Here is a 14,482-nt window from a genome sequence, read left to right as displayed (position 1 = left end):
TGCAAAGAACATGATATTTAATAAATAAAGGTAACACTCAAAACGTTAAAAAAACGCCCCTTTGGACGTAATTTAAAATCTGAAAAATTTCAGGTTTTTTTTTTTTTTTATGTTCGTGGAAATGAGATTGTCATAGGGAAGTGGCCGCAACAAAAAAATTCATTGTATATTAAATGTTTAAAACTAATTCTTCTAAAAATATATTGTAAATTCTTGCAAAATATATTGGATGCTGTCAATGATGACCACCCACGTTTCTAGTTGATTCTGGTCTTCGGTGGATGTAGTTGTCTTAGAAAGGTTGTCGTTTGCCCTTTCAGTACAAAAGCTTGTATATATACTATAAATACTCAGACCTTAAAAAAGAAGGGCTAGCTCATAGAGCTTTTTCCCCTGAAGCAGCAAGTGAGAAGTGATGACTTAGTCATGCTGACACTGAGCGGGGAGATGGAATTCATAACATAGAAATTAGCGTTTTAAATTTGAAGAACCAGCGTTTAAAATGAGCTGTATGTGAAAGATAGCTATAATTTGTAAGAGACAATGCTACTGCTGTATGCATTTTACGCTAAACATTAAAAAATTTAGTATTACTTACTCAATTTTAAAATAATAGATAAAATGCGCTACTCTTTTAACATAAAGTTTCTTTCTTTCTTTTCTTTTCTTTTTTTTTTTTTTTAAATGCACGTTTATTTATAATCATTTCTTTATCTGCATGTTAACTAAGAGAATTCTTATACCGCTTCTAAGGTAACTATATTAACAGCTATTTAAAATTAATCAAAAAACAACCTTACATTGACATAGTTTTAAACATATGTGACATAGATGGCAAAATTTCTGCTAATCTAAGGTTGATTTTTTTTTTTTTTTTTTTCTTAATTGTAAATTTTACATTGGCATATTTATTTTCCGACTCATTAAATAATTTTGTAACGTATACTTACATCTATAGTATGTATGTAAGATTATTATTTTAATTTTGACAAAACAGTTTTACTCACAGTACCTAAAACAATTATTTAATTTTTCAAAAGTGAGAGTTAAGGAGGCAGGTCTTTTTATGCCTATTTGCGCCATTAATCTGCGTCTTTGTAAAAATAGGTTTTAGATGTTTTTCCAAATTCTCCTATGTGTGTTATATTTTCTAAATTTTACTATTTGAGATATTAATTTCTGAAGTTCTGATACAAATTTCTTTCTAGATGTCTTCCACCATCTTTGTCTCAGCAAATATTCTAATTTTTTTCCCTTTGTTTTTCAATATTTTAGTACAATTTTCTAAAGATATCGTTATGTTCTTAATTATCAATGCATTATTTTTACACTTGAAGCATTCAGGGTCTTTACACTATCTTTTATGCGTTTTATTTCAATATCCTTCACATTTGAGTTATTATTGTCATCATCAATTTCATTTTCGGCCATAGAATGAATTTTCTTTGGGCTAAATTCTTAGTCTTTCAAAAGCACTCTGCATTAGTTTTCTTTTCAAATATCTCCGATTTCTTGGTGTTATTTCGTTTACTGTACAAGTAAAATTTACTTTCGGCACAGCATTGCATTTCAACAGTTTCTTTTGTGGCTATTCAAGTAAGCGATTTTTCATATCATCTTCATAAACACTGCATAGAAAATATTTGCTGCGAATTCTTCGGCTCTTCTCATTGATAGAATTTTGTCTTCGACACTTATGTATCCGTTCTTTCGTCAATAGCATAAAATACAATATCTCTTCCTTTCGTATTTCTATAAGTGTTACGGCACGCGGCTACAGCGCAAAAAACCATATTACATAAACGATACTTTACAGTATGGATAGTTAACAATAGTTACATTGTTAGAAAACAAATATATATGATTAAAAATTAAAATTAATTTGGGATATGCGACGTCCAGAAAAATCGCCTCGAAGCTCAATGAAACTACAGTTTTATAACGCGCGAAATCAGAACACGTGCAGCACAGTGACGTCAAATTACTGTCGGTTAACTCCCTGTCGGTAAGCTCGCGTCGCCGAGGAATCGAACAAAGGAATGAACTAGCCCTTCTTTTTATCCCTGATAAATACTGCTTTTTTAAAAGCTAATTTAAAAGCTATTTAAAAGCAATCACTAAGAAAGATGCATTGCATATTAAATGTTTAAAATTAAATGATGTGGCTATAGAATCCATTTTAATTAGACCTTAAAAATTTAGCACAATTTAAAAAAAAAGACTCCTAATTTTCAATGATTGTAATTCTCTTGCTTTCGTTTTCAGAGTTCACTGATAAACTAAGCAAATGTTTCCTGTATTACAAATACGTTGGTTTTTAATTAAAATTAGCTGAAAAATAAATTATGTGATATATAAATATGTACAAAATGAATAATATTCTAATTTTCGCAATTGAAAATCACATCTTTTTAGACGGGATTTTAAATTTCAATTGTTTTAATACTACTTCCACAGCTACGTTGAGATGAACTCTATTTATGCGACAATCACTGCTTCACTTATCCACATGGGGTAATCTGACAATGAGTCACTTGACACCAAAGAATCTCTTCTTTGCTTGACACCCTCCGTTTATCATGGAGGTAGGAAGTCCGAAATACACCCATATGCGGTCAGGTCGTAAATTTAGAACCCCTTTTTTCCTGGGGGGGGCTGAAAAGTAGGGGATAATCTTGCTCCTGCTCTTGACAAAATGTGGGGGTCGTTTAAACATCTAACTTATCTACATTCAGTTTTATACAGAGGAAAATACAAATTGAATTCTTCGAATGAATGCAATTTTGTACAATGAAAATGTATTACTTAATGATAAACTGTAAGATAAATAACATTTTTTTTTAAAGCCATAGGTGTAGAAAGACAGATATTTGTTACACGAATGAATTTGTAGTAAATATTGAGTTTTTCATTTCGAATGCTATGTTCCATGTATGCGAAGTAGCTGAGTGTGAGATAATAGTCAAAACCGAATGGCTTTCAACCTTTTCGCGGCTAAGGACTGTTTCTCAATTACAATGTGGTCGCTGCTTTTTAGTTAATTTTCTAATGACATATAAACAATAGTTGTTTTTATTTGAGACTTATGAATAAAATAACGCAAACTAGACTGCAGAAAATTCTTAAGATTGAAGTTAAATAATACTGAAAAATTTTGTGTTTTATATGTAGTAGTATTAACTACTACTATAATCCTTAAATGGAATCCTTAAATTATATATATCTATGTATAGGTATATATAAATGGAATCAAATATAGAACAAGGTATAAAATATTTTTATTATACAATGTTTATTACCATACATATATTTACGTAATATCAATATAAATAGTTAGTTAGGTTTCGTACATATATAATTTATTTTTATATTTGTATTTTTTGTATTAGATTCAGTATTGTATACGTATCTGACGTTTAATTTGTTCTCTTTTTGGGTTACGACTTTAAGTAAGAAAGAATTGTTAGGGTCTTCATAGGGATTACATTATATACAATCAGTTAGGATCCGACTTTTCCTTTCTTTTAATCATTATACATATTGAAATACTACTTGATAAGTATACATAAAATATAGCAGTTTTTTAAGCTACTTATTTATATATCAATTGTTTGGTCTGGTTTGTTTGATTATAGCAAAGCATTCGACGGTTATTTGCCTAAGGGTAAGGGTGCCTCGTAGAGAACTTTCTAAGCAAAACTGACTCTTATGCACGTTACACGTGGGGAAAGCCTCGAAAACGCCAATACAGCTGATCCGGATTCGAACCCCGTATCGACCTGCCAGAGTTCAACGACTTTAAGCTCAGCCGCTAGTGAGCCCCCCCCCCCCACACACACATCCACACATATACATTAAATAGTATTTACATGTCGTTTATAAAGTATAATTGAGTGCAATTTAATCATAAAGAGTTAGAAAATATTCTACGGAATTACTTCACTTCGTAGACGTTTTTTTAAGCTTCACCATATTTCTTAAAGAGAATCTCAATGCTAGTTCCATTTCCAAGCTGTTTATGTACCTTATTTTTCATGCTTTGAATTATATTTAGAAAATTATTTCACTTGGTTATAGCTGAAAATGCAGTTTTTTTATTGAAGAATTTAAGGGTAAGAAGAGAATTATGTCCTTTTCTAATTATTCTTGAAGCATTTAAATTTAAAAAAAAAAAAAGCGCACATTAATACGGATCACTGAACTAAAGTGCTCGATACAGGACAGATTAATTAGCTACTAAATTTTGATTTTCGTTGAGTAAAAATGAATTCATCTGCATTCTATAAGAAAGTAAATATTCAAAAAATGTTTTATTTTCCTATTCTCGCAGTCATAATATTATTCTTAAATATTCAGCTAATTCATATTCAAATATTCCAATCCATTACAATAAGTAATAAATCGATACAGTAAATAAATAATTAAAATCAATTAAATGGAATTTTAATTGATTTTAATTGCCATTTTCCCTCTGATAAACCCCTCTTTAGAGTTCAATAGCAGTCGATCAGCTTTTGTTAGGGGTTCATTTTTCTTTATGGTATGCTTACGTTATATATGTATGTATTATTAATTGCTCATACTTGTCAATTGCAGCTTTTAATATCTTTTGGAAAAAAATCAATATGAGAATCCAGAAAATGATTCTTAGCGACGCTAAAACTATTATTACTAGGCACTCTCATGCCACAGTGTTTAAAAAAAAATCCCATTGTTTAAAGGTAGATTCTATGCTCATATTTTAGTCTAAAATTAAAAGATGCGAGTCAAAATTAAGGGGGTTGCTCTTAGAAAGCCTCAATTAGAAGTAGTTATATGAAATGTTAATCAATACTTATAATTTTACGGATTAAACACTTATTCCCTATTTGATCACGTGTATGGCAAACAGATATTCGTCATTCACAAAGAAAAGAAAGGTGAATCAAAATGAGTTTTCAAGGCCTTTTGCATACATTAGCAATACTTATTCTCGTAATAACAGATACGTATGTGTTATTCTCTTCGTAATTTTCAGTACATATATTTATATTTATAATTAAGAAATCTTTTGAAAGCAGCGTCAAACAGCTGTCAAAATTATATTTTAAAATTGTTATTTAGAAATGCGCTTATAATGGTTTTTATATTTAGGAAAGATACTTCCCGTTTACTCAGGCTCACTGTATTCAAGTCGATAGGACCAATTGAATGGAAAGATCGATTTCTTAATTCATTTCCAAGTTTCAAATCGGATGAATGGACTCGCGAATAAAATGGCACATTAAAATACGGTCACTGAACTACAGTGAGCTATGAAAATTTTAACAAAGGTTTCGTACTTTATCTTATGAAAACAAAATATCAGAATCTAATTAAATGTTTCACTTATTAGAAAAATAGAAAATATAAATATTTGTGAATAAAAAGAAATTATCTTTAAAAAAATAAAATTTAAATGAAAAAAATAAAAGAATTACAAAATATTGCAGAAATTACATAAAATAGCGAATAAACTTATTCGGCACAAGCTCACTAAATATAAAACAGATTGTACAATCAGAAAGCTCGCCTTGTCACAGAAATATACTGTTCATCGGGTTTAAAGGTTATTCAGACTAAAGTGCGAAGTTCAGTGAGTAACTTGTATTTTCCTTTGAATGTATAAACTAGCCAAAAAATTGAGCACTTGACAATTAGATGCAAATTTAACAGATGGATTGAATGAACCCTACTGCAACGTACCACTTTGTGTAAGCATTTTCGTGGATTTCCTTAAGGTATGTAAATATGAGCCCATTTTCCTTAGAAATTCTCCATGAAATCATACCTAGCCAACCCTCATATGTTTTGCCATATTCAACACAAAATCATTCTTAAGATGATTAATTAATTTTATGTTAGATGATACGAAGCTTTTCAAAAACTAGAATGCTTTCCGTAAACAATTAGTATTAATAAGGGCTGTTCAACTGGAATTAGGTTGGATTATTTGTTTATAGCAGTGCTTTTCAGCCGACTTACATGTACCTGTATGTATTGCTCAGAGGGGGGTGGAAGGAAATTCCTGAACGAAAACAATGTAATAATGAAATGTTAATAAACAAATAAATATAACTTTTCGTATCTTATGTAATTTGTCTCCATTCTGATACCATGTGCATCATTTATTTCTGATATACTGATACTGAATGAGATCTAAAAACAATTTTTGTTTTAAATATATCTCCCCTTATGATCCCTAACACAGCCGTTTACTTTCCCCTTCCGTAATTAACGTCAGTCTCCTGCTCTTGACCGCATTTGCCATGCCACCAGGAAGTCCTACCTCCATGCCGTTTATGCTGTGGGGCAGTAGCAGCCACGCTCTTTGGCTCGGTTATCTTCTTGCAGTCATCGCAGGGAACGTATGCTGGCCAACCCATGGAGGGGCCAGCCGAAAGTGTGGTTGTCGTAAGAAAATTTTTCTCTCCCAGCTTGGCGACATTTTAGAACATGCCTTATTTTTCCTACTGGAAAATGAATGGTGCCTTATTTTCCGTTTCCTTTCTCCGGTCTATTTTTTTCTAAAATAAAAGCATTATGATGAATTTTATTCTATTTTATTAGGAAATTTTAAAAACATAAGTGCTTTTTCTTATTATGCAAATATCAGTTGATAAAATATTTTTCTCCATTACAGGTGTACATTTTGGCGAGATATCGCCTTGGCATTATTTCCAGTTCTATTCTGACAACAAATCACTCTGCTCATGCTTATTTAAATAGCGCGCATGTTTGAATTAGCTTCCAATTTTCACTCTTTGGGCAACCAAGAACGTGTGGGAAATTTGTTGACTAATTTATTTTCTAGGCTCTGAAAAGAAGAGTTCAGATAAAAGTGATGGACACAGTTATCGACGTAGACGAAAGTAAATCTGCTACTGGATATGTTGTAGAAAGTAAGTAATTTCAAAATTTTTATCAAAAAACTAAACCAAATTTTTACTGAAATATTGTTTTGAAAGAAAAGGAAAATTATGTATTTTCAGTACTAATTATTTATTGACGCAGTTCAAATATCCATGTGCATGAATACGTATATTATGTTGTGCAAGTATTAACTATGCATTTTCTTTCTATGAAAATTTAGTTATTAAGAATCTAAATATAACATTACATATTAGCACTGAAACTAGGTAGATATGTCTTATGTATCGTTACCGTGTTAAAAAATATTCAGATTCTCTTATATAGATAGATAGATAAGGTATTAAGAAAAATTTTGTTGTTTGATGTTTTAAACAAACAATCAGTTGTAATGTTTCTTATTTTGTACACACTTCTACAGTATGCGGTCTAATTGAATCAGTTTTACTATTTTTCCCCTTCGCCATCAATTCAAATTTGTTTTTGGATTTTAAAACAAAGGAAAATTTATGTATACATTTCGTCACCCAAAATGGAAATGGAAAAAAAACTTGTTACATAATTACAGAGGTACATTAGCATAATTTTTGTTTTAGGAATTTTAATGTACAAAATGTGTTTCTAATGAATTTTCAGATAGGAGAATTAATCCCCAAATTTTAATTATATAGGTCTCCCTATCAAAAATTTAAATTTGGAAAATTCTTATGTAGTAACATTTTCTCAGAATTAAATTCACTTGACCATTTTTTTTTTTAATCATGCTAGATCAGTATAAATTATTTATCCATGTAAAAATAGATTTGGGTATATTATACGTTGTGTCAATAAAAGTCCTTATTAAGCCTTGATTTTCGCAACCACTGGTAGTTGATACATATTTCCGATTCTGAAAATGCCTTAAATGACACACATATTCATGATTTGGCATTTTAAATTAAAGAAAAAAATCAATTTCATAAAAATTAAATATAACTTTTAAAACAATCCAAGATCCCTTTAGTAAAATTACATACGCATTTTAAGAAATAAAACAAAAAAGGTTTAGATCTTATACTAGATGCTAAAATAGCTGAAAATTTTTCCGATTAAAAAGCACAAAATTAAAAATTCTTGTTTAATAGAGACTTTTCAAAGACCGTTTATTTCAATTTAAAAAAATTTGTAATATTGATTATGTAAATCTTAAAATTTCTGGTTGTATTGTTATAAGTGTGAAACATAAAATTTTCAAGATATTTTATTCCTAATTTAATGTTAATTAATAACTTTTAGGGAATTTCTTTTATTCTTGAATTCATTTTAGAACTGTGTCCAGTGTTAAATTGTATTGAATGATAATGCATCCTACACTATACTATTTTATTCTTAAAATGATATAAAAGATTAATCTATTTCATAATAGATAATTACTGTAACTAATTTTTAATTTGTTGATACGACTTTAATTTTTTTCATTTCTGGTCCTTAAAAATCCTGTTTTGGTATGAATTACTCAATGTTGTCAAAAATTCTTGAGCTGAAGTAGCAAGAGAAGATTCAAAAAGTCGCCAAAAGTAACATGTGGCATATAAGATTCCGTGATTTTATGACGTCAGATGTTTGTAAACTCAAATAACCTTTGACGTCATCACAAATTCAGTCTCCGGCGGTTGTAATTAAATTTTTGTCGTTATATTACATATATTATTTTTAAAGAAAATTTCAATACCATATCGCTAATTTCCCATTGTTTAAACCTCTTTTTCTCTTTTTAATTAACTTTCAGTTATTTTAGGTTATTATTTTTTGGTTAATTTATTTATGTCCGTTGTTAGATGAATTTTCACGTTTGGATTGCTAAAATTGTTGTACTGTCTTTTGAACTGGCATTGTATTTTTTAAATTCATTGTTTCCTGCTTTACTTTAATGCTTTTCAGTTAATTTTCAGTAATTCAGTAAGTTCAGAAATGCTTTCATTATTAATGCTTTTCAGTTAATACAACAACTATAATCTGACTTAAACATTGGAACCCTACTCATACATCACCAACACATTAAACAAAGCAATCAATAAAACACATGTAAATACCGACTACTAGTGTTGAAAACTGTAGTTTTGCCAGCTACCAACTTTTATTTAAGCCTAAATAATTTATTATTTTTTTATTCCAAATTAATTTTAACTGATACATTTTATTAACATATACAAATTTTATTATAAATTTAATAAATAAATACGAAAAAGTACCACAACGAAGTGATAAAGTACCAGAAAATTCGCAATGTCGCAAAAACATAAATTTTACTCGCACATGTTCCTCAGAAGCAGCAAATTAGTGAAAATCGCTTGATGTGACAACGCTGGGAAGGACATGAATTCATAATTCCTTCCTTTCAAACTTTTGAAATGTATATATTTCGAAGCTTCTGTTCTGAAGAAATTCTACCCTTCCTCTGCAGGAGTGTGGCATATTGATAATAGTTTGCGTTTTTCTTCGGATTTCATTACATATACTATCTATTCGTTCTTTGGGCAGGAATGCACCGATATTTATCAGCAGCTTTTATTAGCTTCCAATTCTTAATCACCGTTTTTAAGCTTTATATATTTTGAACTAAGTAAGATTTTTCATCACCTAAATGAAATTAATGAAATTTCAGTATATTTCGTTACATGCATATTTGAGGAAGAATACAGAGAGCATTGTTTTGTTTTTAAAGTAACTTCCATCATAATTTTTATAATTAATTTTTATTCAGTCTGATTTGTCTTAATAAATTATAGAGATTTGAACTGCATTTTATAAAGTATTTTCTCCCTCCATCTTCACACTCCTTTGTGGTGTAACTGGAAGCCCGCTCGACGTTTTATATATGCTTTTAAGTTCGCTTTAAATATATAAATAACACATTACTAAGTTCATCTATGCAATTATATGCAGATTAATTATTAATTTTATTTAACAAAATGAAATCGATTGCAGTTAGCCAAAAATATGGCTTACAGTTAAAATAACATCTTAAAATAATGGATTAAGAGATAAGGTATTACATTTTGCATCAGAATTGTATGTAATTAGGTCAATAAGCCAAATTATGCAGTATGGAGTTTATGAAGTGTATCGGTTCAGCCCTTCTAAATTGCTTCCACCCCAGTATAAAACTCCTTGGCTTCATATTTAAAAGAAGTCAGACTTTCTTCAAAACTGTTTATCTTATATCCTGGGGCTATCAGAATTATTTGTTAGGTTATCGCAAAGCACACAAGAGCTATTTGTCTGAAGGGAGGACTTTGTAACAGAATCAGACTCATATCCATGCTACGCACAGGAAAAACACCAAAGTGTTCAAGCAGCCATTGTCGTAGACCGCGATTTGAACTCGGATCGAATTCTCAATTTTCAGTGCCTTTAGCGATAAACCGCTCATTACTTAAATTTTAGTAAAATTTCCAATATTTTAGCATACATTTACAGATATGCATGGGACACAGTATAGGAATTCATACAATTGTTTAAACAAGGAGACAAAAAAGGGGGTAATTTTAACAAACTAACATGCTTTTTACCCAAAAAGGGCTATTCGTCCCGAAACACGATTTTGAGTTGCTTCAAATTTCATTCGAGTATGCTGCCATTAGTCATAATGTACGATATTTGTCTTTGAAATTGAATCTGCAAGTTATGGATTAACATACTAAGTTATTTAAAAGCAATAGATACAGTTCTTAAGATTATCATTCTTTAACTTTTAAATGAGATTGATTTAAATGAAATGGATTAAATACATGATGCATCTAACTAAAAACATTCAGTATTTTCAAATTATTAGCCCAAAGGGGCTTTGTCCCTGAAGAACTATTGTTTTCGTTTTGCAATTTTGCGTTGGTTCACTATAAATGTCCGTTTCACTTTTTAAACAGTTGCCACCAAATGTTAGAGTCCTGCATTATATTTGAAGAAATTAAATAATGAAAAATCTGCATAAATGTATATATATTTCTCGTATCGTGATAAAACAACAGTCCATGGAGCCATCGAATTTTGAATGACGTAATCCTACTGCGAATATGGCCATGTGGAAGCTCAAATTTGGAATTTGTTTTATTATCGATTTCCTATTTTGTAAATCTTTAAAGAATTTTTGATTAACAAACTCAAGGATTTCAAAGCGAGCAATGGCAACGTTGTACAGAAAAAACATATTTATCTCCAGCGCCTGAGACTGCGTATCGGAAATTCTAAAGTGGGGATATGTTCACTTTAAAACTATTTTGTGATATTGCTCTTGAACTGAATTTTATGGTTTAAGTGCGAAGAACGTGATATTTAATAAATAAAGGTAACAGACAAAATGTTAAAAAACAACGCCCTTTTGGATGTAATTTAAAATCTGAAACCTTTCAGATTTTTATCCTTTTTTAATTTTTATATATTTATTCACTTTTCTCACTTTTCAAATACATAGAAGATATAGAACGTTCCCATGTCAGTTTCAATATATATTCATTCAGTATCCTATAAAATAATTAGGTTTAATTAGGTGTGGTGTGGTGGTGTGTTTAATTATGGCAAAGCACACTAGGGCTATCTGCCTAATGGGAGGGATGCCTTCGTGGAGGAATTTCTAAGGGAAACTAGCTCGTATACACGTTACGCATGGGGGAAACCACGAAAACACCCATGCAGCCAGCCCGTTCGCGGGATTCGAACCTCGGACCGAACTACCAGTGTTCAGCGACTTTACCGCTCGGCCGCTGGTGGGCACAGGTTTAATTAGGATCCTATAAAATGTTATTGATAATCTCTACTAATTGACCATATTAAACTTTAAAACAGCTCTTTTGGGCGACCGTCAAAATCGGAACTCTTTCAGATTTTAATTTTTTTAAATTTATTATTTTTATTTATTTAGTTGAAATTTGACATCGTTTTTAAATGATGTTTTAAATACGAAGGTGGATCATATTCCTTTCAATGTTTTATTATTTTTACCAAAATCACGAGTTCTTTATAAAAATAATAGATTAGATAGTTGTGAAATTTAGAATAGAGTAATAACTGAGACAAAGCGCTCATGAAAAAAGATTAAGTTATGTAGGTGGATTCATGACTTTTTATATGTATAATGTGTGAAACAGTTCTGCTCTGCGAAAACATATTTTCCAAGTCAGATAAATTGTTCTTTGTTTGCTTTGATTAATAAATCACTTTAATTTTTATCTTCACTGCGAACTCAGCCATCATTTTAACTTTTGAGTCAGTAGGGATGCCTTTGTGGAAGAGTTTCTAAGAAGGTAAGTTTTTAATATCTATTGCTTCTGAGAAAATTTTCTCGACAAGCTTCTTTCATATGACAGGAACAAAACTAACGGCCGAGTAACGTTAATCGATGGTTTCTTCCCTTCTACTACTGATGAAAAAATAGCATTCCTTTTCTTGTTATATGCTGAGCCTGGAAAGGGTCTTTTTATAAGCTTTTTACTTAGTTCACTAATACTGTTTATTGCTTTTATCAAAATGTCATCAATTTTGAAACTTTCCTATAAACTATTGAGTTCAAAATTTGTACGTATACTGTGGCGGTACAATGTGAAAGCAATTTTTTTTTCTTTCAAAATTCGATTTAAACTTTTTCGCACATGCCTTCGTTTGACGATATAACTAAAAATATCAGAATTTCATTGTTTGCACCCTCGGATGAAAGGGAAAAAATCTTTTTATCTAGACATTTTATGAAAAGTCTTAAATTAATTTTTGAATCTTTGGCGACTTTTTCAAAATTCCTCGATTTTTCGACTATTTGACGTTTATTATTTTAAAATTTCAATGTCCAAAAGTGTATCGGATATACCGTTTGGGGTACTATTCGGTTTTGAGGGCTGTAAAAAATCGCCAAACTATTGTTGATGCCAGTGCTGCCAAAAATAATTGTGGCAACTCTTACGCAAGAAAGGAAGTATAAAAGTAAATAACTATCTAAGATTGATGTTTTGATTTAGATGAAAGGTTAATTCCATATAATATTTATTATTATAATTTATATCAAAAGGCTTAACATGACTGAATGGAAGCATAAGAGTAAATAACTATTTCAGATCATTATTATAATTTATATAAAAATTGCTGAACATAACTGAATGGATGCCTGCATCGCTATTTCGCTACCGAGTTATCACTAAAGCATAATTTTATCTCGTTGGTTATTCAAACATAATTTTCTATAATTAATGATGCCTTTTCTTTGCAAAAATTCTGGGTAAAGTGCAGAATCGCCCACTTATTTGTTTGCCGCTTTTTGCAAAGGAACTGGATTTTTTGTCAATTTTCTTTTACTTTTTAAGTGAAAATAGGTTGATGTGTACATATATAAAGTCAAGGGTGTGCGCAGTGCCATTTTTGTGCAATTCTGTTTTTTTTTTTTTTTTTTTTTTTTTTTGAAGGGAAAATAGGTCGATATGTACTTGGATACCGAGTACGTGCAATTCTTAAAAACGCGTCAAGCAGTGGGTGATTCTGCACTTTACCCAAAATTCTATTGCAGACTATTGCGTCATGGGCAATTCCCAAATTGTTAAATCCATAGGATATCAAAAAAGGATTCAAAAACTAAACTAGTGTTTCAATGGCGTCATAAGAAATATAGAACTATATAAACTTAGGCAATCTGAAATCAGCGAATACGCTAGATTTAGCGCTCTGTTAAATGGGCGCGTTTGCTAGATTTGGCGCTTTTGTGCATACATTTTCGCTGCAATTTTTTTACGGTCCTCAAAAACGAATAGTACCAAGTTTGAAAATTTTCACAGATTACAAAATAAACTCGGTTCGTTTTTAAAACAAGAATGATAAGCATTTTCTAAATTCTTTTAAAAATTATGTTGTAGTCTAAAGCAGACTGGCCATTGCTTCTAAACTTACTGCCCCTGCTAATTCTTATTTGAATTTTAGCTTGAAAAACCATACATAATCTTACTTTCTGTATTGGGAATAATTTGTAATTAATTAAATTACAAATTTATTAATTAATTAAATTACATTGTTTATGATAATGTCTAAAAGATTTAGTGAGAAAACATCGTTTTCCGATTCAAAGTCTGCTGAAATTCGTACCGATTTGTTCACTGCCGAAACCCACCGATTCCCTTCTTTCCACGTCATCTTCTTTTCGAGAAGTCACTTTCTGAGAAAAAAAGTAACCGTTTTCATCAATTAAAATAATTTAGGCGAAATTGGCCTTAATACGTTCATATGATAAGTACCTAGCAAGAATATATTAATCTGCGCTCTGTTTGATTCATTAATAGAATTCTCAAACATAAGCAGTTTAAAATACCTGAAGCAGATGACTCTTGTGGCAATGCATAACAAAAGCCAAATACCGAACAGAAAGTTTCAAGCTTCATATTTAAATCTTTTTCAATATTTATGCAATTTATCATTCAAAGGAAGTCAAATTATCTTCATTTTCCAAAATAGAATTTTTTGAAAAATTATATTGTATTCTCATTCATTTCGGTAATCAGTCATTTAATGCTTTTCATTTTATCATCTTTATCAAATTCAAATTTAGTAAGATTAACATGTCTCATCAAATTACAAAGGAATCCAG

The 14,482-nt window shown here is 30.3% G+C and overlaps 1 protein-coding gene across 1 annotated transcript in view; it reads left to right on the top strand.

Moving 5' to 3' along the window:
- Positions 1–6,359: 6,359 nt before the first annotated feature.
- LOC118196230 (stomatin-like) overlaps positions 6,360–14,482 on the top strand; it is a 70,596-nt gene continuing 62,473 nt past the window's right edge. Inside the window, exons 1-2 of the mRNA XM_035367661.2 lie at positions 6,360–6,505; positions 6,662–6,920. Of these exons, the coding sequence (XP_035223552.1) occupies positions 6,863–6,920 (58 nt within the window). The 5' untranslated portion in view covers positions 6,360–6,505; positions 6,662–6,862. The remainder of the gene's footprint in view (positions 6,506–6,661; positions 6,921–14,482) is intronic.

The sequence above is a fragment of the Stegodyphus dumicola genome, chromosome 8 (assembly GCF_044657685.1).
Source record: "Stegodyphus dumicola isolate Sdum_Otavi_A_Nest chromosome 8, ASM4465768v1".
In the NCBI taxonomy this organism is placed as follows: Eukaryota; Metazoa; Arthropoda; class Arachnida; order Araneae; family Eresidae; genus Stegodyphus; species Stegodyphus dumicola.
Note: the sequence above shows the minus strand (reverse complement) of the source record. Positions and strands in the feature narration are given on the sequence as shown.